The sequence below is a fragment of the Pollachius pollachius genome (assembly GCF_949987615.1).
Source record: "Pollachius pollachius genome assembly, chromosome: 15".
NCBI classification, from domain to species: Eukaryota; Metazoa; Chordata; class Actinopteri; order Gadiformes; family Gadidae; genus Pollachius; species Pollachius pollachius.
Window position 1 is genome coordinate 1,161,504 of NC_136948.1, and position 27,204 is coordinate 1,188,707.

At 50.4% G+C, this 27,204-nt stretch overlaps 2 protein-coding genes across 3 annotated transcripts in view; one reads left to right on the forward strand and one right to left on the reverse strand.

Annotated features, from left to right (window-relative positions):
* The first annotated feature begins 5,664 nt into the window (after positions 1 to 5,664).
* Positions 5,665 to 9,901, forward strand: crip1 (cysteine-rich protein 1). 2 transcript variants are annotated; one of them, XM_079752616.1, is made up of 5 exons: positions 5,665 to 5,823; positions 8,101 to 8,195; positions 8,795 to 8,852; positions 9,436 to 9,499; positions 9,648 to 9,901. In XM_079752616.1, the coding sequence occupies exons 1-4, from the start codon at positions 5,784 to 5,786 to the stop codon at positions 9,474 to 9,476; spliced, it is 234 nt and encodes a 77-aa protein (XP_079608742.1). In that variant the 5' UTR covers positions 5,665 to 5,783; the 3' UTR covers positions 9,477 to 9,499; positions 9,648 to 9,901. The 2 variants fall into 2 exon arrangements, with proteins under 2 accessions (XP_079608742.1, XP_079608741.1); XM_079752615.1 differs by having other exon boundaries at positions 9,436 to 9,486.
* Positions 9,902 to 13,639: 3,738 nt separating this feature from the next.
* The window catches only part of mideasb (mitotic deacetylase associated SANT domain protein b), a 37,629-nt gene continuing 24,064 nt past the window's right edge, over positions 13,640 to 27,204 (reverse strand). The window contains 8 exon segments of the mRNA XM_079752518.1: positions 13,640 to 16,832; positions 17,622 to 17,818; positions 21,255 to 21,377; positions 21,813 to 21,956; positions 22,546 to 22,634; positions 23,311 to 23,386; positions 25,281 to 25,384; positions 26,061 to 26,203. Coding sequence (XP_079608644.1) covers positions 16,586 to 16,832; positions 17,622 to 17,818; positions 21,255 to 21,377; positions 21,813 to 21,956; positions 22,546 to 22,634; positions 23,311 to 23,386; positions 25,281 to 25,384; positions 26,061 to 26,203 — 1,123 coding nt within the window. The 3' untranslated portion in view covers positions 13,640 to 16,585.

Below are 27,204 nucleotides of genomic sequence, written 5' to 3' on the forward strand. Positions count from 1 at the left end.
GGCTAGATGCCACGATTAATAAATAACATTGAGCTAGTGTGACATTAACCTCAGATGAAGAGCGTCACGTTTCCGAGGGCAACACTGTGACACCATAATAAAACGAATGAAATCCATTCATAAGCAATCTAATGAGTCAGAATGAACACATGATGATCCCAGGAAGAAGGTCATAAAGGGCTTTGCATGCACATATTAACTTGGCACACACACACACACACACACACACACACACACACGCACACACCAGACACACACGCAGACACATCGGATGAGACTACACAGTCCGCCGTGGGTGTGTTCCGCACTGGGGTGGACTCAGTTAATTTCTTGTGCCACATGTAAACACTGGCGCAGGGCCACACTCCGCTTTGATCCGGGCGGTGTGGGAGAGGGCTCCGTGGCCTGAGGTCATCGCCAGGCGCTTCAAAGGACCACAGAGGTAACAGAACAGGAGGGGGAGGCGGTCGCCGTGGGAACCTGGGCTGTGTCCGAGTGGGTGCCTGTGTGTGTGTGCGCACGTACGTGCATGTGTTTGTGTGTGGAGTTAAAGCATGGGGACATATATGTATATCTAAATGTGTGTGTATGCATGCGTGCATGTGTATGTCTCTGCATGTTGGTCGTAGCAAAGGACAAGGCCACCCTCCACCTAGCTGACTGCTACACCACCCAGCTGACTGCTACACCACCTAGCTGACTTATTCTGGGCTCTTCCTGACGAAGGCCGCAGAGTGATGGTGTTAGAAAATGTGGTTTATTGTAACGGTTTGATAACGACACACGCCCTGGCGTTGTCGCTATCAGGGAGAACTCCTTCAGAGGGTGTGTGAGGTGATGGCTGGTTCAACCTGTTTACCCAGCTTTAACCAGTCTAACCAGCTTTAACCTGTTCACACTGATTACTCAACGAGCAACAGGTGTGCAGCCTCAGATAGCCCCAGAGTCTGTTCAGACTGGGCCAGGTGAGGGGGCTTAAACCAGACACCACTCCCTCCCACACTGGTTCTACGTATTTAGGTTCTATCCCCCAGGCCAGCAGTCTTCTCCGCGACGAAAATCGTATTGATCATATTCATCACGTGAACAACCTTCCACACGCTCTGGCCTCTGACATTAATCACCTACATTTTAATGCACATTTTTATCAGCACACCTCAACTTTCGATTCATAAACTTTCTTATTTATATTCTTTGTTGTCCATACATACTCTCCCTTTGTCTCTAAGTGCTATGTTCACATTCGGCTGGTTATTTATTGTTCTTATGTATATGTTCGCTACACTGGCCACATTTATCTGTATTTGTGACCTTATCTGTTTGAAATCTCCCTCAATGTCGCAGGCCATGTCGCAGGCCATGTCAGGAGGAATATCACCGTCCAGAATGGCCTGGTGATATATATATATATGCATATATATATATATACAGTATATATACTTTGCATGTGATAAATAAAACGCTTTTAATTTGACACTTGGCATGCAGGACAGATTCTACTAGGTGGAGAAGTTTGATGAACCTCAAGTGGACTAACCATCACGATTCACTGTTTGGAAAACACTGAGTAAGACAGAGAATGAGAGAGAGAAAGACAGAGAATGAAGGAAGCGAGAGGGTGTAAGAGAGTTCACAAACCAACCGAAGAGTGAAACTGAAATACTTCCCTTCTGACTAGTTCCTCAAATGTGTGTGTGTGTGGGTGTGTGTTTGTGTGTGTGTGTGTGTGTGTGTGTGTGTGTGTGTGTGTGTGTGTGTGTGTGTGTGTGTGTGTGTGTGTGTGTGTGTGTGTGTGTGTGTGTGTGTGTGTGTGTGTGTGTGTGTGTGTGTGTGCATGTGTGTGTGTGTGTCTGTGTGTGTGTGTCTGTGTGCTTGTGTGTTACATTTACATTCATGGCATTTAGCATTTATTCAAAGTGACTTACAATAAGCGTGTGTTTTCGTGTGTGTTGGTTTTCCAAACATGTACATTCACAAACAGTCTCTCTGTATCGGCCCTTTGAATCTGGATTATTTTACGTACACATATATTGCTATCTGTGTCTCTCACTGTGTGTGTGTGTGTGTATCGCTCCCTCTCTCTCTCTCTCTCTGTCTTTTGTTTCTTAAAGTAAGCACCTAAAGCAGTTTTCCTATTTGAGGAATTTCATGAACTCGCAGGATTCCTGACCGTCTGGGTTTTATCTTCATGGTTAATGAAGTAACTTTAAGTTGCTTTGGATAAAAACATCTGCCAAATGAATGTCTCTCTCTCTCTCTCTCTCTCTCTCTCTCTCTCTCTCTCTCTCTCTCTCTCTCTCTCTCTCTCTCTCCCTCTCTCTCTCTCTGAACACACAGAAACACATCATCCTGTGATTTAACAGTGCTGCGTTGGTCTCCTCCTCTCATCCATCAGCCTGTTTAATTACCCCATAATAATAACATACAGCCCAGTTCATCACCCTGTTTAAATACACCCCATAATAATAAGGATAATAATACACAGCCCATAAAATGCTGCTATGGCAATTTCAAACACAGCAGCGATTACTTCTAGACCGGACCACTGTAAATGTATTAGTTTGTAATGGTAACATCTTTCTGACCTGTGTGTGGAGACACACATTTATTCCATCCCAGGACTTCATATAAATCTGAAGCTGGACCATGTGGAAGATGTTAAGGTCACTTGAATTCAATTCAATTCCAATAAATTCTATTTGTTTTAGAAATGATGACAACCAACGGGACAGCGTGAATGGACTAAAGGATGAGGGGATGAATGGACGGAGGGATGGAGGGAGGGAGGGATGAATGGATAGATTAATGGATTAATAGAGGGAGGGGTAAATGGAAGGATGAATGGATGGAGGGGTGAATGGATGAATTGATGGATGGAGGGATGGGTGCATGTTGGAGAAGAGTGACAATGATCTCTGTTGATGTATGTCTGCCTACCTGTCTCTCTTTCTCCCTCTCTCTCTCTCTCTCTCTCTCTCTCTCTCTGTCTCTCTCTCTGTCTCTCTCTCTCTCTCTCTCTCTCTCTCTCTCTCTCTCTCTCTCTCTCTCTCTCTCTCTCTCTCTCTCTCTCTCTCTCTCTCCCTCTCTCCCTCTGTCTGTCTGTGACCAAAGATCTGGAGAGTACATGCATACACTTCTATTCTGGGATGTTTATGCATGCGGTGGTCTGCATGTTGGCCCACCCTCCCTAAACCTCTAATGTGCTCCGGTGTTCCTCTATCTTCAACAGGCTGGGGATGTATGAGGACGATGGCGTGATTACAGGGGGGATAAAACACACACGCCTCCCGACTAAAGCAGGGGTCCGCTTTAGTCGGACCCCTAACCCTCCAACCCCCTCTGGGTGGCAGATGAGACCAGAAGAGAACATCAACTGTGTGATCTCCAGCTCTGTGGTCAGAACGCCCTATAGCAAACACACACACACACACACACAGAAACACACACATGTAGGCACACGCGCACACACACACAGACACACACATGAATGCACACACACACACACACACACGCACATGAACACACAGATGCACGCACACACAGACACACCCACACACACACGCACATGAACACACAGATGCACACACACACAGACACAGACACACCCACACGCACATGAAAAACAGAGACGCACACAAACACACACACACACACACACACACAGACACACAGACAGACAGACAGACAGACAGACAGACACACAGACACATGCACTTACACAGACACACACACACACACACACACACCACAACCTGATGAGAACCAGAGCACCAGTGGATCTGAGGTCCCCGCCCTCCTGCCCCCCAGCGGTGATGGACCGCCGGCCCCCAGTGGGGGCCCCCGGTCGAAGGCTGTGCTTCTGTGCCCCCATCCATCAGTGCTCGGCGTGAATGCACGTGCGCTCGCCAGCGCAGGCTCTCCCGGGTTCCTCCCGGACCCATGCGTCTCCGTAAATCCCGGCCGCGGAATTGATGTCGGAACGCGGCGAAGGGCCAATAGCGTTGATCCTCCCCCCCCCCCCCGGCTCTCAGAGCGGCCAAGGAACCGTCTGTTACTGTGATAAGCAACAGCGCACAACAGCGGTGCTATTACACTGTGCTCCGGCGTACTGCCAGTCGCTTGGCTCCCGTGGTATCCAGAGATACTCAGTGGGTTCAGATCAGTGTCGTTAAGGAGCAGGGGGCGAGGGAGGGAGGAGGTGGGGGGGGGCGAGGGAGGGAGGAGGTGGGGGGGGCGAGAGAGGGAGGAGGTGGGGGTCCTCTGCATCTTGCTCAGGGAGGCCAACAGCTTAGGCTGAGGACATTGGGGTATCGAACCAAGTACCTTCCCGCTGGAAGCCACAACCTTCCAGCTGAGGGTCAATCCCGTCGGCTTCCAGCTGGGAGTCAAACCAACGACTGCTGTCTGGCCCCCGGGCGAGTAGAGGGGGACTGCTGATGGTGTTGGGGTTCGGACCCTGACCCTTTGGCACTGGGCATGGAACCCCTTTTACAGCCGCAACACCATCCTGCCCCCGTGCGATGGGTTGCCATAGAGATTCGTTTTCTTCTCTTCATGGGACGGGATCAGCTGTCTGTGAACTTAGAGGAAGTAGAAAGAATAAATAAAGAGAGGAGGCATTGAACAGCCAATCAGATAAGCCGCAAGGAGCTTTGGTCTCCATGGCGCTAAAAAAACAGGGCCGTGTCCGGTAGTGATGTCACTGCCCAGAGATAGCAGCTCCAGCACACGCTCAGTGACATCACTGTCTGGCCGGGGCTGGGCTGGGTGTGGCCTAACGAGAACTTAATGACTAAACCAATCAGCAGCAGGGTTTAATCTGGACTCTGGAGCACACGCACACACACACACACACACACACACATACAAACAAGTGCACACACGTGCACACACGTGCACACGAGCGGGCCACCCCAGGCTACTCCTCCAACAGCGTCACATGACACATCATCCGACCAATCACATGGCCACATTTGGTAACCAAGCAACACACACACACTAACACACACGGTTTGATATGGGCAGACATATATGGCGTTTCTAAGGTTGCATCATTGATGTCATTGGTCGGTGGGTTAGAGCCCATCATGAGAAGGAACTTCTGGTTGGTTGGTTTCATGCTGAATGTGAAATGTAACTTAAATATGCAGTTGGTCATCAACGGGAATGTCTACAAGGAGTCTAAAGAGTTCCTTTGCTCTCCAGGAGTGAGAACATGCAAAACAAGTACATAGAAAATGTAAACCAAACGATTGTTAAATAGAAAATATAAACATTGCACTTTTGCAAAGTGCAACAAAATACTCTTTTTTTGTTCAGCCGGTTAATTGTTTTAATAAAAAAATATTTCATGCTGTAATTTCTTGCTGTGTTTCCATAAACTTTACTTAAGGAAATATGCGCATGCAAATTCGTAAAATCTCTCTCTCTCTCGCTCTCTCCTTCTCACACACACACACACACACACACGCACACACACACACACACACACACACACACACACACACGCACACACATACACACACACACACACACACACACGCACGCACACATAGTACGCATAGTACACAATTTTCAGTGTCGTCTTCACAATCGAGACGGAGCCTCTCCCACACTCGAGTAAAAAAAAAGTTTTACTCGCTCATTGCGCCTATTTCCTGTGTGGTATAAATACGAGTCCGTGCGCACATCTGCACCACTGCAGCGCACAGGTTAACTACACTTTAACCGCGTCCCGCTCACGGATACAATTCTTCTCTTCAGGAGTCAAGACAACTGCAAACATGCCTAAGTGCCCAAATTGCGATAAGGAAGTGTACTTTGGTAAGATATTTACAACTTCATGTGTTTAATCTTAGTCCTATTGAACAGTATGTGATATTGGAGAAAAACTGCGCTCTTTGCATGCGCTCTGCAGTCGCCCGGGCACATTTCCCGTCGTGTAAAAAATATAATAGCAAAATATAACTTTAAAAGTCCGTTTTTATAAAGCTAAGCTAAACGTATAATATTGCCATCGATTGTGTTCTAATCCATTCGTTGTGTTTAGTGTATTTAGTTCACAGTGCATGCATTTACAATTTAAAAGTCAAGGATCACACCAAAAGTGATGCGTTATAATTGCCTGCCGGGCGAGGCGTCCAGAGAAAGAGCGCTCCAGTGTGTTTCTAATAAGATGCTGCCATGCGAAGACTTTGGTCATTAACTCAAAGAAAACAGACTCGTCTCTGATTTCATCCACCAAATTGCATTCCTTTTTTTTCTTCCGCCTTTCCAAGCACGCTGCCAAAACTGGATTAATTACAAGTTGGCCTGCAACATGTCTATTCGATTTGTCTAGATCCAAAAAATACCTTAAATCCTGAGGTCCTGAACACGGAGTTTACCCAGTCCCGGTGTGCTAGGCCTGGGCTGTGGTACACACACGCACGCACGCGCGCACGCACGCGCACGCACGCACACACACACACACACACACACACACACACACACACGCCACACACACACACACACACACACACACACACACACACACACACACACACACACACACACCGTCTCTCTCCCAGCATCTGTCTTGGTGCTCTATCTGTTTAAAATGGAGCTCTTTGGCTCTTCTCGCTGTTGCCTGAAAGACAAGTCCTAATGGGTTAGTGAGTGACTGAATGAGTGAGTGAGTGAGTGAGTGAGGGAGTGAGTGAGTGAGGAGGGCATAAGGGAGGGAAGGGAGAGCGAGAGGGAGGGAGAGAGATGATTATATTTAGTTTATAGGTAGGCCGAGTTGAGTATTGTTAGTGTCCTGAAGTTTTACCGTTGACTGCATATTGTAGTCAGTCATTATTATTTAGTGTTTTATCATGTATTTATTTGTGTGTGTGTGTGTGTGTGTGTGTGTGTGTGTGTGTGTGTGTGTGTGTGTGTGTGTGTGTGTGTGAGCATCAGTGTGTTAGTGTGCTTCGTGTTAAAACAATAAACCGGCTCACTCTGCATAATTAAACCCAGGTGGCGTCACACGTTGCCTGGAGTTCACAGATTAGCAGCTTTACCCCATCCTCATATTCCATCACAAACAAACCGCTGGTTCTGTCTCTGGAGACTCTGGGGCCCGGAACAGGGGCCCCTGAGTCTCAAGGGGCCCGGAACAGGACGCACTGGGCAGCAGCAGCCTTTCTGTCAGATATCGCAGTGACGTATAAAGTTGTTATTGAACAGCTGGAACAATGCTGTTGTTGTGAGGAGGCACGCTGTTGCCGACGGAGACGGACTCTCGCCCACCCCGTCCAGACCATTAACCCCCCCTCCACCCCCGTCCTCCTTTCCCTTGTCCCATGGTCACATCTCAGAGACAGACAACAGCCAATCAGTGTCTCCGATCTGAGTCACAATGAGGAATGTGGCTCCAATCTTTTGAACCAAATCCCGCATCGAAACCAGTAGAAAAAATCCAAAGTCCACCGTGCCACTGATTCTAACGCAGCGGAGAAACACCAACAGTTGGTCGGGATGAATAATTATAGTAGCAATAATAATCCATGAGCTGCTCTCCAAGTACAACAGTTTTTGTCCACATTTTATACGCACAGGGGAAATGTTTGGCAGGACAGAGGAATGCAAGTCACAAGCCTCACACTCACACAATCCCCTCCCTATTTATTTAAGACACCATCAGCCAAAGACTGCGGAGAAGCAATGGGACTCAAAACACAAGACTGGTCCAAAGAGTGCGACCGTCGTCACAACATTGTTGTGAATGAACCGGACAACCTGTTCCCACTGAGTTCTCCACCAGTGATGGCAGCACTCATGTGTTCAGCAGGCCTCCATGTGATTGGGAGCACTGGCCAGGGCCCATCCAGATAAAGACTCTATGTTTATCAGGCTTAATGATTCACCGGCTGGGCTGATTTCCTCCGTCAGCACCACACCCAAACCATGTCCTCAGAGATCATGGAGATAGAGAGAGTTCTCGCTAACGGGACATCCAGAAAGAGGGTTTGCGTTGATTTAGACCGAACGTCGAACGTCGTTTGGTGTTGTGTGTGTTGTGTTCTTTGAGGTTGAAATCACGCTGACACATTTGTGTTGTGTTTTGATTGGCAGCGGAGAAAGTGACATCGTTGGGGAAGGATTGGCACCGCCCCTGCCTGAAGTGTGCAAAGTGTAGCAAGACCCTAAGCTCCGGATCACATGCAGAGGTCAGTGCACGCCCACACACACACACATACACATACAAACACACACACACACGCACACACGCACACACGCGCGCGCACGCGAACACACACACACACACACACACATACACATACAAACACACACACACACACGCACACACTTGATTCAACCATTTCAAACTTTATCACTTTACGTATTTGTTTATTTTATTTACTCTTAGACTTAATTTATTTCCATCCATTTTGCATTTTCTAAATAGTGTGCATGTAAACATTGTTCAGCCCGTTTAGACTATCGAAATCTATTCAAATATTTTCACTTGATTCAAGACATTCCACATTTTTTTGTGTTAATCTATGTTGCTTCATTAAAACATATTCTCAACCTCCCTTTGCACCACAGCCCTCACTGCATTCTCTAGTTCCAGTTACTGCTACTACCTGCTATCATCACAGATTCTACCTCTACAGTTACACCGCCGGCAATATGCCGATCATAAAATATATATATTGAGCATGACCATGTGTCACTCTGCATGCAGTATGAGGCGTTTATCTCTGCCAGGGTGTGGATACTCATCACTGTGACGTGTGTGCTGACCAAAGTGTGTTTCTTGCAGCATGAGGGGAAGCCGTACTGCAACAAACCCTGCTACGCTGCCTTGTTCGGACCCAAAGGTACGTGTGTCGCACAGCCGGGCTTACTCACTTACCTCACTGTCCCGCTTCCACTTAACTTAACAACGCAGAACGAATGCTTTCTGATTCTCACCCGGTTTTTATGGTTAATCTCATCCTATAACGAGTCCCGTTGGCATGACAACCACCGGCACAACGACACCCTTCACTGCTGAGCACGCAGAATTTCAATTCAAGTTCTCGCGGTGGTTAGTACATTGACAAGGAAGCGATCCGACACATTCGTCCGTCGATCGAGAGCATAAATAACGCCAGACCTAGATCTAGATCCTTCCATAGTTCAGGCCAAACCAACGCTGCAGCTGCTCGCTGGGGTGGGGGCAATCTGTCAAATAACTGCCACCGAGTGGGGCATCGGGGTCTGCGTTGCCATGGCAGCGGGTTCCGTTGCTGAAGCGTTGGAAAAGTCGGCCTCTCGGGAGGTCTCCGTCATCTGGAAGGGGAAGGCCATGGTTCCATCCAACTCCGAGATTAAGATTGAATGTCAGTGTGATATGGGGATTTTAATCTCTATCTCTCTCTCTCTCTCCCCCCTCTCTCTCTCTCTCTCTCTCTCTCTCAGGATTCGGACATGGCGGCACTGAGAGCCACACGTTCAAATAGATGCTGACAGGTACGGTAGCCTGGTAGGGTCATTTTCACTCATTTGGTTCATATCATATTACATGTTCAGCCAGGTTGAGATAAAGAAATACAAGCACAAATCCAAAAAGGTCGTATCACCTGTGGTAACATATCTGTGCTTGTGTGTGTGTGTGTGTGTTTACTCACCAGGTTCAAGCTGTTCATTAAAGTTTTGCATGAAGATAATCCAAACCTCAAGCAGGAGGACCGGCAGCGAGACCCCTGCCGGCTGGTTTAAGGACCCCCCCCCCCCCCCCCCGTCTTCCTTCTGCTAACGATGTGTGGACCATCACACCCCTCACCCCGCCCCCACCCTTGTCCCGTACTAATGTGGACATTTTAATAAAACTTGTTAAAAAGGCACAGATCTGCTGTTCTTCTTTAAAAATAAATTAAAAAAAGTTTCCTCTTTCTCTTTTCCTCTCTCTATTTTCAAAATCCCATCTCTGAATTACAATGAGGGGGAACCCCTGTTGTTCTCAGTGTGTCTGTGGACCATCACGCCTTGATAGTTATCGTGATCTCCGCTCTGAATCTCTGGACCCTTGGATGTGGGTGTAAGGGAGGAACATAGATGTGTTCTTCACACTGGTTGAACTTTCTTGATCCCCAGAGGGATAACTCAATTGCCAGCACATGCTCAGTGCATTCAAATAAAGACAATAAACAAACACACAACAAGCTCACTGTGAACTACACAAAATCATTATCATTATTAACAACAAATGAAACCAAAGCATTATCCAGTATGCCATGATGCCGAGCAAAAGAAAGAGATTAATTCAATAAATAAAATACACCGAGGTCTCAGAGACCTGAGATGGCTACAAACTACAAATCAATCAGAGCAACTGTCGTGGTTAAACAGTTACTAAGAGTAAGGCCGACCAGCATCCGTTTCAGAAGAAATCTTAGAGACGAGATAAAAGATGACAAAAAGGGGCGTGTGCACCGGGTCTTGAGCCCCCGCAGCGAGGTGTCGCCACCCCACGCTTGGGGGGCAGAACGCGCATCAGACACCTGGAGTGCCGGAGGAGGTCACCCTGAAGGGGGCGGAGCAGGCTGTGGTTAGCTCTGGATGGGGTGCGCACGTCGGTGACGATCGGGGTCCAACCACAGGACGCTGGTTGGAGTATATACGGTCAAGTGGACCGAGAGAAGCATGCAAATACACGCGCACTGGCACACACGCACAGGCCTACATACGCATACATGCGCGAGCACGCACGCACACACACACACACACACACACACACACGCACACACACGCTAGGATGAATTCACAGGAATGCCCGCGAGCCTGCAGACACAGAACAAAGAGCCGATGGGATGATGAGCGGGCTGCAGGCAGCTGCCCTTCTCCCGCCTCAGCCGTCACGGGGCGACGGTTGCCATGGCAACAGACACAAACAACACCCAACAGACAGAAGGCCACATCCTGCCTCCCTCTCTCTCGCTCGCCCCACCTCTCCTCCTACCCCAATATTCGCTCTCTCAACCCACCTCGCTCTCTCGTTATATTCCCCTCAGGGCTTCTCCCTGCGTCTTTCTACGTCTCTTTCTCCCTCCACCCATCCCTCTGTCCCTCTCCCTCCCTCACCACACCCCTCTCTCATTCCCGTCTCACCCCGCCCTCTCGCTCGCTAACAAAGACCTTGCCTGTCGCACGGTCCTCCGTCAGGTCCAGGGTTAGAGAGGAGAAGGGAGGACATGCCAAGCTGATTAAGCCATGGGAAGAAGGGTGTGTGTGTGTGTGTGTGTGTGTGTGTGTGTGTGTTTCCTCACTCGATTCTGCAGGAAATATGAACTCAGTGCTATTTATAAGCATGTATGTATGCATGTGGAAATGCAGCAGGGAATCAACTGTTCAGTACAGCCTCTCGCAGTTTTGAGGAGTTGCTCTTCAAAAAAACGCAACGTGGATTAAATGAAAGAATGTAAGAACAACCGCTCACTGAAATATGTATCTGGTGTGTTTGTGCGTACGCTGTATCAAAAGTAGCTGGAGCGTCTATGTTGTTGGGTTCATGTGATCTGATAAGCCCCGCTCTTAATTTGAAAGCGAGCCTTCCCTGTGCTCTCACACAGGAAGCCCTTTCACAATGCTGGAGCTTCTGTAATTTTAGGCAAATTTGCAGTTTTGCTGGCAGAAGCAATATGCTAAAAGCACATTCTTAATCACATTAAAAAATAAAAACCTTAATACAGAACCTCAAATGGATTGCAGAACAATCCATTCTAGGTTCTAACCCTAACCCTAACCCATAATTTAATTGAACTGTGTTTACAATGAAGATAACCGCTTCAAGACGTTTGTTGTGGATTTAGAAGGTTTTATTGTTCTCCCTCTGTCTGACGGGAGCTCAGACTGACCCAGCCGCCGCTGCCAGTCTCCGTCACGCGGCTCTGATGGAGCGACGCGCGGAAGGTGGAGCGCGTCCCCACAGGAGACCTTTGGCCCCTGAAGCTCCTCCAGGGAGCGTCTCCAGCCTCAATAAAACACGGCAGGAGGCTTCAACAGAGCTCTTCTGTTCCGGCCAGCAGATAGGGATCCCGGCACCGGGGAGATTATACAGCTCTGTGGTCGACCACAGGTGGCGGCAGACTCTGCTCGGTTCCCCGCCTGACACTAAAGCTCCCCCGGGTCCCCTCGTTTAAACTCTGAGGAGGAGCCACGCCTCACTCGTCCTCTCCGGTACTTTCCACCGCCATACCTCCCCTTTCTTCCCTCCTTCTTTATTCTCTCTCCCCCCCCCCCCCACCATACTGTACAGCCCGGCGTTGGGCTTGGAGGACCGACCCCGCAAGATGCATCTGTTTCCAGGGTCCCCCCATCCATCTCCGCAGATGATGAACCCCCCCCCCCCCCCTATTTGCTAACAAGTGATGGGAGGACAGGAAGAATGGGGATTAGGCTGAGAGAGAGAGAGAGAGAGAGAGAGAGAGAGAGTTTCCAACAGATGTTCTGCGTCCAACACGTACAATCTGGAGGCGATATTAGTTTAACAGTTTGGCGAAGCCTTAATAGTCCCACCCTCTCTCTGGTGTTGGGATATTTAATCAATGTTAGGAGGCAGACAGACCTCGGGCTGTTGGCGCAAAGCACTCTGGGTGATCAGCGCTTAAGGAGAGGTCTCTGAGCGGCCTGAGTCCTCCTCGTGGGGGGCGACTCTCGGTACAGGAGGGTGCTGAGCTGCTCTGAAGGCCCGACGCTGGTGCCTCTGCTCCTGCGGGCTGGAGGGGGAAGGCGTTCGTCGGGAGTGATACGATCAAAGATACCTTTGCCACACACACATAATGTGAGCGAAGGGCCTTGGGCCAGAAATATAGATGGGATCTGTTTCAACAGATGGCTCAGCTGCAGAGACGTAAAACCAGAGTGAGAGTAGAGCCATTCTGAAGAGACGTAGAGCTACAGTGACGTAGAGCAGGTCTGCAGACACATACACACACACACACACACACAGCTCTGCTGCTAGGCCTTTCCCAGAATGCATTGCTGCAGAGCCTTGGCAGTACTGCTGGTCGTAGCTCTATTCATTACATGGACACACCAAATACAAGTGCAAGCTCACCGCACAGAGTGCTACTTTGTCGGATGGGCACCTTGGATATGCATCGGGGACAGCAAACATTGATAACAAAATGATCATATTTCTGGTTCTGGCCTTTTTTTACATTATTGATTTTACAAAGTCTGAAAGACGAGATGAGAGCGGAAGGGTAAACATTATAACGTGTATTAACTCGAACAAGCGTGGCCGTCGGATCATTGAGTTCCCAGTGTTAGCTAATATCACCCCCGTGTGGACCGGGCGCGGAACTACACACGTGCCTCTTCTAGAAGAACTAAAAATAAGGCCTGCTGTTATGTGTTATCGGAGCTGACAGGGGACTGGTAAAAATAACATGCAACAGGAAGGTCACAAGTTCAACGACCACTTTAGTCAGGTGTGGTTTCAGCTTTTTGAGCGACGCACTGCACTGAACCGAGGATGTAATTTGCAGAGGAAATGCATTACATACCAGGGAACATAAACATATCAAAACATTCCATGGTGGGAAGTTTGAAATGCATGCTTGACATCCTATTGAAAATGCACGATATATAATGAAAAGAAACTGAAAACGCAAACAAGAGCTGATATCATAAAACTTTAATATACAGTGCTTGATAAATCATTACTAAAAACACAGGTGGTATAAATCAAAGCTGAAACAAATAAGTTACATCGTAATAAAAAGCAGTTGAGATTCAGTTACGTTTTCTTTAATGTCATCGTTAGTGTGAACCTCATAGTAAAATAGCATAGAAATTATGCAAACAGAATTGTATTCATATACTGTATATATATATAGATATATACTTTTTCTAATCTTTAACTAAATAAACTTTTCTCTTCATCTCCAAAATTCCCTTTAGCAAGAGGGTGAAACAGGAAGTGCTTTCCAGCGGTGTTGGTGTGTGACGTCATAAGTCGCTCTGCGCTTTTTCAAATAACAGCGCGGGGAAAAGCCACGTGACTGCCGCGTCAAACCCCCGAAGGAAATGAACGGAGGAAACTGAATCATTAAGCCGAACCAAAAAGATGACGTCAAAAAGGTTTTGTTTTTCTCGTTTCAAATTGGGTGACTTTTGCATTGCATTTGAACCACACACACACACACACACACACACACACACACACACACACACACACACACACACACACAAACACACACACACACACACACACCCACCCTCCCTGGCACTCCCGTTTGTTGGCATGACAACCGACGTGGGCTCTGAGGGAGGGGGTTGATGAGAGAGGTGGCGACAGAGAGAACAATGTTTTATTACTAGCAGGAGTACGAGCTGATGCACCTGGAGCCCAGAGGAGTATTGTTTTTGGGGGGGGGGGGTTAACTGCTGACGAAGCTAACTAAAGATCACCAACCTTGGATTGCGTCGCACCAAGTGTTTAACAGTCAGTTGAGATCACGTTGAGGTCCACATGGTGAATACCCAGCCAGCCTATAAAAAAAATTGGCTAACGACTAAAAATGAGACATTTCCAAACTTTGTCTACAGATAGCATCACAGGCCGCCTGCGAGCGTGATTCTTCCCTTGTTCTGTTGCTGTGGAAACGCGTTGTTTCTTCAGGTATGACCTCGTAGGAGGTCACCCGCCGAGAGGTCAGGGGTCAGGTGGGGGGGGTCTACTCCACGTGACAGCACTCAACTTGTTCTATTGCACATACATCTGTGTTCTTATTCTCCGGTTTAGAAAACTCACAGTTACAAACGGCCAGTAGGGGGCGCATGTGGAGATGGAAATAGATAACGCACCTATAGATCTATCCATATAGATCTATCCATATAGATCTACATCCATATAGATATACATCCATATAGATATAGATACACATCTATATGTATAGATACACATCTATAGATAAAGATTCACATTTATATGTATAGATACACATCTATATGGATATACAACTACATGGATATCACTCTGCAAATGAGAAAGTAGCCACAATTAAATTGCAGCCAAAACAAACTTATAATAATAATAATAATAATAATAATAATAATAATAATAATAATAATAATAATAATAATAATATACGTCAACAACAGTAGCAGGAATATTCACAAAACAGCCATAACTAAGCCTATAGTTACAACCGAAGGAAAAGGAAAAGAAAAAAAAAGCAACATTTAGATATGTATAATTATATATATTTAGATTAAAAAATGCTGTAAAACTGATTGAAGATCATTTGAAGAAAGAAATGCATCCAAAACATCCAAGGCATCAGCAGTGTGGGGGGGTGGACCGACCAATGAGCATCGAGGACAGCGTGCTGAGGGGGTGGACCGACCAATGAGCATCGAGGACAGCGGGCTGAGGGGGTGGGGGGGGTGGGGACCGACCAATGAGCATCGAGGACAGCGGGCTGAGGGGGTGGGGGGGGTGGGGACCGACCAATGAGCATCGAGGACAGCGGGCTGAGGGGGTGCGTCATGCGTCCACGAGAAAACGTCTGGCAGTGCCAAGCAGGAAGAGAAAATAACAGTCAGCAGCATCCACCCCTCCGTCTACCACTCCATCACTCCTTCACTCCTTGACTCCATCACTCCTTCCATCACTCCTTCTATAACTCCTATCACTCCATCACTCCTTCACTCCTTGACTCCATCACTCCTTCCATCACTCCTTCTATCACTCCCATCACTCCACCCATCCGTCCATCACTCCATCACTCCATAACTCCCATCACTCCTTCCATCACTCCTATCACTCCATAACTCCCATCACTCCTATCACTTCTTCTATCACTCCTTCCATCACTCCTATCACTCCTTCCATCACTCCTTCCATCACTCCTTCCATCACTCCTTCCATCACTCCTTCCATCACTCCTTCCATCACTCCTTCTATAACTCCTTCCATCACTCCTATCACTCCTTCTATCACTCCTTCCATCACTCCTTCCAACACTCCTTCCAACACTCCTCCTATCACTCCTATCACTCCTATCACTCCTATCACTCTTTCCATCGCTCCTTCCATCGCTCCTCCTCTTCAGTAATCCGTTGCCCCCAGAGACGAGGAGGAGTGGTTCACGCGTCGCCTTTGGTAAAAAAAAGTAAACATTTATGAATTTTTTTAAATGGCCGCCCCGGGCTGCAGGGGTCGTACGTTTGACAACAACGCGTCGCCTTGGGCAACGCCACCGCTTAAGTCTCCACGGTTACCAAAAAGGAAAAAAAGAGGAACAAAGTGCTTTGGGGTCGCGGCCCGCGATGACATCATAGAGTCCCTGGGGGGGGGGGGGGGGCACAGATCCACCTCCCAACAAGGTCTAAGGTCCGCAACGCCTGGGGGGGTGAACCTGTCCCTGATCATGTGGCCGTGGGAGGAGGGGCCGTCCGAAATAAGACAACCCACACACCCCCCCCCCCATGAGTCCGGACCACGCCATGTCCCCCAGCGGGGGTGGGGGGGTTCCGCCCTGGTGTGTGTTGTCCCGCGTGTGCGTCTGTTCGTGTGTGTCTCTGTCAGCGAGTCCCCCCCCCCCCCCCCCGCCGGTTCACCTCACTGCCAGTCCACGTCGCCCCCGTCGTCCTCGTCCTCGCCGCCGCTGGAGTCCTCGCCGCTGCTGTCGCGGCCCCCGGCCCCCGCCGCCCGCGTGCCGTTGTGCTGGCGGGCGGCCAGCAGGGCGGCGCTGTGGGCGGCGGCCGCCCGCTCCTCCGCCTCCCGGAGGCGCAGCGCCGCAGCCTTCTTCTCCTGCTCGGCGTGGCTCTTCATGTGGGCGCTGCGGCTCTTCACCTTGTAGAACACCCTGGGGGGGGGGGGGGGGGAGTGACAGGGTCATTGGGGGGGGGGGCAGACACGCTTGGTTTAAGATTCACTGAACCTGCCTCGACTGGAACACTTTAAGAGCTTTTAATAACCATGCCATCAACAACCAACCTCTTCACGCCTTGACAGACAGAACAATCCATACCTGTCTGTGTGAACGGATGTGTGTCTGTGTGTGTGTCTCTGTGTTTGTGTCTCTGTGTGCGTGTCTGTGTGTGTGTCTATCTGTGTGTCTCTCTGTGTGTCTGTGTGTGTGTCTGTGTGTGTCTCTCTGTGTGTGTCTCTCTGTGTGTGTCTCTGTGTGTGCGTCTCTGTGTGTGTCTCTGTGTGTGCGTCTCTGTGTGCGTCTCTGTGTGCGTCTGTGTGTGTGTGTGTGTGTGGTACGGTGGCAGGTGTTGCTCAGATCTGGTTCACGGTTGCCCGAGCCAAACCGGCCGGTGGCGCATCCAGCTCTGTGTCTCAGTTGCTAGGCGACGCTTTGCCATAACAGGCCGTGCGTTGCCATGGCGCAGCTCGTTACCACACCAGAGGGGGGGCCCAGCCTCCATTGTCCCACGCCACGCTACTTAGCCGCCGCGACAAGCTAGCTCTACGCTAACGCAACGAGCGACTGGAGAACAAACAATGGCTCTGTTCCCATTCTCGGGAGGAACGCCTTCGGGCCCAACTGAGACGCTGTGATTGGTGCCTGTGGTCAGCATTAAAAAGGAACGAACACACACACACACACACACACACACACACACACACACACACAAAAGACACTGACCTGCCGCATTTCTTGCAGGGGAACTCTCCTTCCGGATTGGGCGGGGCCTTGGCCGACGCCGCCGCCTTGCGTCCGCCGGCGTCGTAGCGTGGCTTGGAGGGGGCGGAGCTTGGCGGCGGGGCAGCGGCCCGGGAGAGGGAGGGGTGGTGGAGGGGGTGGTCTCCCTCCTGCCCCTTCAGGACCAGAACCGCTCGGGCCTGCAGACACCAGACACACATCGGCATTAGAGGGGGGGGGCCTGATATGCATATGGGGTCGCAGGAGATGGCTGACATATGATGTGGATATTTGACGACCTTTTTAAAGTCTCAGGCGTGGCGAACACAAACTGCCTGACGGTTGATAGCCACAGGTTAACTACTCGTCCCCCTTTGGTGTGCGGTAGAGCAATGAGACCACGACCACGAGAGATACAGGCGAGATCCAGGCGAGATACAGGCGAGATACAGGCGAGATCCAGGCGAGATCCAGGCAAGATACAGGCGAGATACAGGTGAGATACAGGCGAGATACAGGCGAGATACAGGCGAGATACAGGCGAGATACAGGCGAGATACAGGCGAGATACAGGCGAGATACAGATGAGATCCAGGCGAGATCCAGGCGAGATACAGGCGAGATACAGATGAGATACAGGTGAGATACAGGCGAGATACAGGTGAGATACAGGCGAGATACAGGCGAGATACAGGTGAGATACAGGCGAGATACAGGCGAGATACAGGCGAGATACAGGCGAGATACTTGCGAGTTACAGATGAGCTGAATTTGAGACGCGTACAAAAGATGCAGCCAGAACGAAGTATAGAACCGTTGGACACGTACAACATTGACGCAAGACACGTTGACTCTTGCATCGAAAGCGACTGCGAGATTAACAACATCACTGAAATACACTTCTACGCATTTGCCAACAGAGACCTCAATAATAAGGCGTGCAGACATACACACACCAAACATAATATCAGATTTAATATGGGGATGGGATTTGGGAGTTTGCGCTGTCGTCAACCTCATAACAATGATTCAAGTCCTACTTTGCTCTCAGAGTTATTAAAGGCACAACTCCCTGATCCAATTGGACGGTTGATATCATGACTAACACATCCACTCTCTTGGTCTTCATATCCGTGCATGTCTTCAAACGGTTCCTCTGCTCAGTGGACACTTCATGCTCAAGACCAGAATACAATCCACAAAGTGTGGGGTCGGAAATAACGTCGTCGTAAAGTTTTCCTCCACAGTGTCGCCCAGCTCTGTTATGTATACAGGAAGCTCTTCATTCTTTCATGGGCATTCTTCTGCCTCCATGAATGGGTCAATGTCAAGCAACAGGAAGCAGGAGAGAGAGAGTGACGATGTAATGCTGAACATGACTGCAGGTTGGACTCTAGGTTGTGTTGTTGTTCTGCGTAGGAAACACAGCAGCCCACACAAACACACATTTTGTATTTGTCTAAGGATCAGTGTGTTATTACAATGCCTCTACAACCCCTGACATAAATCGTACTCACAAAACAACACAACATAAAACAGAACAAAAGCTCCGAACTACAGTAGCCACAAGCTCTGAAGGGAGACAGGTTCTCAGCTCCTTGTTGTCAACACACTGTCATGCGAGCCTATCAGCGCTGGGAGTGACCAGGTGAAAGGTTTCTTGTCGAGTCATTGTTTGCCTGCATATCTAGGTTGCACAAGCGATGTAATGTAATGTAAACCGGACACCAGCAGTTGCGCACATCGGCCACCAGAGGGCAGCACACATGCAACCTCACCATGGCCCGTGAGTACTCAATCCAAGCAATAAGCGTGCGTGTGTGTTTGAGATAACACTGGGGAGTAGGGTGTAGGGAGGAAGCATATATCAAAAGATAAACAATGTCGACCAAATTGAGAGATACCTCCAGTGGAAGTTTCCACCTCAGTCAAAGTCTCCTAGAATTTCACCTTCTTAATACATAACATCCAAATCTAATCAAAACCAACCACACATTCCTCTACAGTGGAATCATGCAGCCAATAAAATGACATGTTTTCCATCCCCACCTTTGCACAACCCTCATATCCTGCAGGATCAGAACACACAATCCTCATACAATTTGTCCTGTGCCAACTTTTATTAAACGGGTAAATACATCTCATGAATGAAGATACAATCTGAAAAACATTTCACTTCTGCAAAACTGTGTTGCGTCTCTCAAGAGCTGAGTTGTCTACATAACCAGCAAGTCGAAAACAAACCAATGAATCCTACACCCAACCCCACCCCCCATTTCGATTTCCCGTCACCACACTCCCTCCCTCCCTTTCCCAGTGAACTACGGGGACTTCCTTCACACCATCCCTTACAATACAACAGAGTTCGGCCATTTTGCCTTTGATTTCCACCTCGATGCGACGCGTTCTCTGACCTCTGAACTTCCTGTTTGGTCTCAAGTTCTGACCTCTAGGAAACACCGTAGCCGTCCCGTGCCACGGCTCATAAACATGGCTACCCTTTAGTCATTCTGCAAATCCCTTTAAACTAAAGGGACGTACAAGGAATTCACAGTCAGGCCCTTAATGAGCAGGTCGTTAGGATGTAGACCGCGGACGGACAGGCGGGATTGAACCCAGAACCGTTCGGCTGGGAGTCGAGATCCGTAGACAGCACACTACTTTCACCCCTCCACCCACGCTCAGAGTGAGAGAGTGAGTGGTTGAGAGAGTGAGTGGTTGAGAGAGTGAGTGAGTGAGTGAGTGGTTGAGAGAGTGAGTGGTTGAGAGAGTGAGTGAGTGAGTGGTTGAGAGAGTGAGTGAGTGAGTGGTTGAGAGAGAGAGTGAGTGAGTGGTTGAGAGAGTGAGTGAGTGAGTGGTTGAGAGAGTGAGTGAGTGAGTGAGTGGTTGAGAGACTGAGTGGTTGAGAGAGCGAGTGAGTGAGTGGTTGAGAGAGTGAGTGAGTGAGTGGTTGAGAGAGTGAGTGAGTGAGTGAGTGGTTGAGAGACTGAGTGGTTGAGAGAGCGAGTGAGTGAGTGGTTGAGAGAGTGAGTGAGTGAGTGGTTGAGAGAGTGAGTGAGTGAGTGGTTGAGAGAGTGAGTGAGTGAGTGGTTGAGAGAGTGAGAGAGTGAGTGGTTGAGAGACTGAGTGGTTGAGAGAGTGAGTGGTTGAGAGAGTGAGTGAGTGAGTGGTTGAGAGAGAGTGAGTGAGTGGTTGAGAGAGCGAGTGAGTGAGTGAGTGGTTGAGAGAGTGAGTGGTTGAGAGAGTGAGTGAGTGAGTGAGTGGTTGAGAGAGAGAGTGAGTGAGTGAGTGAGTGGTTGAGAGAGAGAGTGAGTGAGTGAGTGAGTGGTTGAGAGAGTGAGTGAGTGAGTGGTTGAGAGAGTGAGTGAGTGAGTGGTTGAGAGAGTGAGTGGTTGAGAGAGTGAGTGGTTGAGAGAGTGAGTGAGTGAGTGAGTGAGTGAGTGAGTGAGTGAGTGAGTGAGTGAGTGAGTGAGTGAGTGAGTGAGTGAGTGAGTGAGTGAGTGAGTGAGTGAGTGAGTGAGTGAGTGAGTGAGTGAGTGAGAGAGAGAGAGAGAGAGAGAGAGAGAGAGAGTGAGTGAGTGAGTGAGTGAGTGAGTGAGTGAGTGAGTGAGAGAGAGAGAGAGAGGGATCACTCACGTTATCGGAGGCTGACAGTGCGTGGTGCGTGAGTCGGGGCGGGCTGAGCTCCCGCTTCCTGTCCGCAGACCCCTCCCACTTCCTGTTGTCCTCGTCCTTCCGGGACTCCGGCGCTCGGGACCCCTGGAGGGAGGGAAGCATGGCGGGATGAGCACGGGCGACCGTAACCAACGGCGACGGTAACCAACGGCGACCGTAGCCAACGGCGACCGCCCGCCTCGGTCGGGTGTACAGAGGAGGTGTTGTCCTTGTATGTCGTATCCAACGCGTGTTGTACGGACGCTGTTTTAACATTCTTTGGTCTAACTGCACTTGACTTTGAAAATACTCTTGGGCCGAGTCAGACAGAACCTTAATCTGAACCACGGGGACAGTGTGTCTATCGCGTCGGAGTGAATAGATTACAGAGCCAACCCCAACACACACACACTGCTAGACTACACGCACACACACACACACACACACACTGCTAGAATCCAACACACACACAGCTAGACTACACACACACACACACACACTGATAGACTCCAACACACACCACACACACTGCAGACCGACCTTGTTGTCCAGCTCCGCCTCATTGGCCCGGCCCTCGCTAAGCCCCGCCTCCCCGTACAGCAGGGTCCCGCTGCGGCCGATCTTCACGTGCTTCTTGTAGGTGTAGTAGTACTCCACACACTGGGTCACCGTCTTGGTGACCACCTGGGGGCGCACACGCACACACACACAAAGTGTGAAGTGAAAAACGTGTTTTGTATTCGAGCGATCAAGTAACAGTGACACAACGATTTTTAATTCGATTTCCCCCGTTTGATTTTATACCCCTCCCCTTACTTTAGTCCCGCCCTCTTTTCTAAAACGTCCCATCACGGAGGATCTGCGTCCACTCAGACCTAAAGGCAGCCCGGCACAGCGGAGCATTGATCTGAGGAACCCTACGGCACAGACCCATCCCTGATGTGACTCCCTAACATCTCTCCTCTTTCATCAGGGAAGCACGGAGCGCCTGCGATTCATCCCCACCGCAGGAGGGAAGAGGTGGATCTCTACTAGTATTACACAACCTCCCTGGTCCCAGTGACCGGGGGGGGGGGGCTGTGAACAACATCCTTATCTCCACACGCTGTGTTTAGCCGTAAGCAAGCCGCAGTGATAGAACTGAGACTCCTGCAGGTCCTGCTCTGCATCTTGGAGCAAACTAGGGGATCAACGGCCTCCTTCTGCCATCGATGGATTCAGCTCTGGTCTGAGTTACACACACACACACACACACACACACACACACACATACCAGCTTCTGCACCATGAAGAAGTCCTTCTTGTGCGCGGCGATGCCCCTGTTGAACTGGTGTCTCTCCGCGGCCGTCCAGCTGTCTGAACCTGAGGGAGAGGACGGACAGACAGACACAGTCAGTCAGGGGGACTGACCAACACCGTCAGTCAGGGGGGACAGACAGACGTCGTCAGTCAGGGTTGAGAACGAACAAGTATCCAGTGGCCAATGATTTGTGCTCCTCTGTATTCCAGGCATGAGCAATCCCCCCCCCCCCCCCCCCCCCCCCACACACACACACACACACACACGGCTGTGTAAACAAAAGCCCCCCTGTCTTCTGTTGAAGATTAACTCCATGCTGTAGCTCCTCCTCCGCCCCCCCCCCGCCTTCCCGCCTTCCTGCACCCCCATCATGTTGACCCTGACAATCCTCCACAGTTAACCTCCCCATCGCTGCCCTCCCTCCCTCCCTCCTCCCTCCCTCCCTTTATAGCAGCTGGTATTTTATAAGGGGGGGGGGGGGGGCAAAAGCCTTCACTGTTGCACTGGGAAGGGAATAGAACAAGGAACCTGATAAACAGAGGCAGAGGCACACACACACACACACACACACACACACACACACACACACACACACACACACACGCAGCGAGGGTAAGGAGGGCGGCTCTGCAGTTTGTATTCAGGACAATTCATCACTGATTCTAGCAACTCGTTCTCCACGGGGCATTCCCCCGTGGCGCCGCCCTGCTGGGAGCCAGCGGTACTGCGGGGGCCCACCTGAGTAGTGGTAGTCGGAGAGGGGGTGCGCCTTGGGGAACAGCGGGCTGCTCAGCATCAGCAGGGACACGGCGGCCTGTGAAACAAACGCACCCGTCGGGTTAGCTCCACGTAGAGCAGGGAGTGGCTCTGGGCCGCGTCTCGCCAACAGAACAGTCGCTCTTCAGCGAGGATGAGGAGCATGAGGAAGATGATCAGACTGAGTACGATGAGGAAGATGAGGATGATCAGATGGAGTGTGAACAAAGCGTGCACTCGGGCGACCGCACCACGCTACTCCCACTCCCGCGTTTCCTTGGCGACGCCAGTCGGAACGGAGAGCTCCGAGGCGCCTGTCGCCTGACGGTCGCTTGAGGACATCCTTCAGACGACATCTCAACACCGAGAGAGGACTCCTCCACTTGAGGCTGAAGGCTTACGGCCTGCCTTTATTGGAGGAGGAAACGATCTCCGTTATGAGTGAGTGCAGCTATGGAGGCGCTCTCTGAACTGAGCTGGCACTGCACTTTGATAGTGATGCCGGCGGTAATCTGTCCAATCAGAAGGTCTGATTAGGGCTTCCTGTTTGGGTTTCCCCGCCCCCCCCCAGGGTAGATCCTGTGTGATTTCCAATAAGACGTCCTCGCTATTCCAACCATAACAACGTCTCCCTAGCCTTCTGGACCCCGTCTCTTCGTGTGCAGAAGAACATTCCTGATCTTTGCCGAGGTTAAACAGGGTAAACAAAAACCAGCCCACAGTCGGCTCGTCTTAAATCATCCCCCCCCCCCATCCTTTACGAGTACGATTTGATGTGACCGTGCTTCTGTTAGTTCCCTTCTTATGTGTATTTAATAATTAACCTTCTCAAAAGGGAAGTCATTCAAAATGAAATAACTGGACACAGAGACAACACCAAGGCATCAAACCAACCCATTCCTCCTAATTTTCACAATTGCAAATATCAAAACTTGGGGATCATTAGCATAAGCTGTTGACTTATCTCAACTTGATCATGTGCATGAGGAGGATACGCATGTGCTAGTTAGCGTGACTAAAGAGGTGTTAGTGAAAGGAGGGGGGGGGGGGGGGCATGACTCTGCAGAAAGCAGTGTCACCGTGCTGCGCTGGTGGCTAACTGCGGCTAGCTGCGGCCAGCTGCGGCTAACTGCGGCTAGCTGCGGCTACGTTAGCTCAGCTGTTGCTCGTGACCTCGCGGCTGCAGAACCGTCTGCGCCGTCTTTCCCTCCGGGCGGCTGACGGCCGAGGTTCAGCTACTGGTGGGGGCGATGGGGCGTTATATTTATAAACTGCCGTTGATCTGCCGGAGCCACAGAGAGCGGTTGAGAGGTTGAGACCAGAGAGAAGCAAACAGTCATTACTCGACTGTTTCAAACGGTTCAGCCTCAGAACACGGTGACCCCAGAGTCATGTTGCAAGCTCGATGACACATCTCAGTAGAGCTCCACGGTGGCTGAGCTGCTCGCCTTACCTGACCCAGTAAGACCAGTACCTCTAGTCTCACTGGGCCCAGGAAGACGCTGCAGCACCAGACCACAGGCCCCAGTATGAAGGGACCGGTCCCAGTGAAACCAGTACCAGACCACAGTATGACGGGCGTGGTGAGGAGGTTCATTGCACGTCTCCCTGCTTCCCCTCCGTTCCCTTTCTCTTCTCGATGATCACAAACGCTTCGTTCGGGGACCTGTTGCCATGTCAACACTAACGCGGAGGACATTTAAAACACCGGAGTTACATTTAAAACGCGTGAAACGGATTGTATCGACGACACGGGAACTGCGACGCGATCTGGAGAAGTGGAACCGAGCCAAGAGCTTTCGAAAAAAGGGCTAATTGTGTGTGCGTGTGCGAGGGAGTGAGTGAGTGAGAGTGAAAGTGTATGTGTGCGTATGCATGTGTGTGAGAATGAACGAGTAGGTGGGCGGGTGAGTGACTGAGAGCGAAAGTGTGCATGTGTGTGTGGTTCTCACCATGATGTCGCCGTTGACCTGGTACAGGCAGTGCAGGGCCAGCTCCTGATTGGTTCCCCCACCTCGCACGACGCTGGAGCAGGCCAGGTGCATCAGGTCTTCGACTGGGGGGGAGAAGGGGGGGGGGTAAAGAAAGAAAGAAACATTTGGACAGGGAAATAGAAAGCGACAATTAACTCACAGTTGAATATAACTAATTTTTTTGTAGAAAAAGCAACGCTGTTCAAATATAGTTCAATGTAATTCTTGCATATATTGTTGTGCATGCTTCTTTTCTCTCAACAGGGACATGGAAAAAGAGAAAGAGAGAGTGAGTCAGAGAGTGAGAAAGATTTAGAGACAGAGGGAGAGGGAGACAGAGAGAGAGAGACAGAGACAGAGAGAGAGAGAGAGAGACAGAGAGAGACAGAGAGAGAGAGTGACAGACAGACAGAGACAGAGAGAGAGACAGAGAGAGAGCGCGCGTGAGAGAGAGACAGAGACGGAGCCAGAGGGACAGACAGAGAGAGAGACAGACGGAGCCAGAGTGACAGAGAGAGAGACAGAGACGAAGCCAGAGGGACAGACAGAGAGAGAGAGACGGAGCCAGAGGGACAGACAGAGAGAGACAGACGGAGCCAGAGGGACAGACAGACAGAGAGAGAGACAGACGGAGCCAGAGGGACAGACAGACAGAGAGAGAGAGACGGAGCCAGACTGACAGACAGACAGAGAGAGAGACAGATGGAGCCAGAGGGACAGACAGACAGAGAGAGACAGACAGACAGAGGGTCAGCGTACCTTTCTTGTGGAAGTCGGGCTGTGCGTCCAGCAGGGTTAGAGGAGCACAGACCAGATCCGCCCGGTTCTGGTCCAGCTGGACGGCCGCCCTCTGCCTCAGCTCCGGGACCTCCGCCTGGTAGCGCGACCCGATGTTGATACGTCTGGGGGGGGGGGGGAGACACCGTTTAACAGGGGCCCAGGCACCGGGGCCCCGCCCACACAATGGGGGGGTTCTCACCACCAGCCTCCCGGCGTTTTTCGTTGGAGTCGATCCTAAACTTTGCTTCAACCCAGCTCATGTTCTACGTTTCAGGCGATCGTCGACGGGACGGCCGCTGAGTGAGCATGCCTCCATAGCTCTGGTTGTAGCCCTATCAGGAACGCTCTTTCCCAAGTAGGCCTCCGTAGTGAGGTGGATGCATGTTTCAGTTGGGCTGAGGGAGAGAGTTTGTTTAAAGGCTTTGGGACTTTCCACCAGCATGCAAATCCAACATTTTCCCTCTGAGTCAAACGATAACGCCTATCCACCTTCTAGAGAAAGAATATAATGTCAACGGTTTGCATTTGTCACACACACACACACACACACACACACACACACACACACACACACACACACACACACACACACACACACACACACACACACACACACACACACACACACACACACAATCTTAAAACAGCCTCAACCTAATCAGGACCATTATACCACCAGCAAGGCTCTCCTATAATCAAATCCTACAACGTGGGTTGATTTGATAGTGGGCCTTTTCCTCTGATTACACTCAATCCATTAAGCTGTGCTGGGCTCCACAGAGCTTTCAAACAAGGCCATCTGGGGCTGGAACACCAGACTGCGCCCTGCTGACAGCCCGTCCGCCACGAGGCCTTTCACCCTCCTTGCGTTTCCAAACAGGCCGCCGCTATCCCTCCGAGCGGAAAGGTCGGCTCCGGGTCCCAGCCCACCCGGTTGGGTGGGTGGCCCCGGGGTGGGGGGCGGGTGTAAGGGGAGCCTGCCGGGGCCGTACTGCGTGTTAGTGTGTAGGGGTGTGGGGGCACGCCGGGATGAGAGACGGATTTATAGAGGAGGCCGGAGCTGGCCTGACCGTGGCACAGCTGGGAACGGCTGGAGAGCTGCTGCTCTACTCCTGTTTCCTCA

Excerpts from the sequence above, each read along its gene's own strand:
- crip1 (XM_079752616.1), top strand. The coding sequence starts at position 5,784 with ATGCCTAAGTGCCCAAATTGCGATAAGGAAGTGTACTTTG. Across the intron at positions 8,196-8,794 it reads GCTCCGGATCACATGCAGAG|CATGAGGGGAAGCCGTACTG; the intron begins GTCAGTGCACGC and ends TGTTTCTTGCAG. Across the intron at positions 8,853-9,435 it reads TGCCTTGTTCGGACCCAAAG|GATTCGGACATGGCGGCACT; the intron begins GTACGTGTGTCG and ends TCTCTCTCTCAG.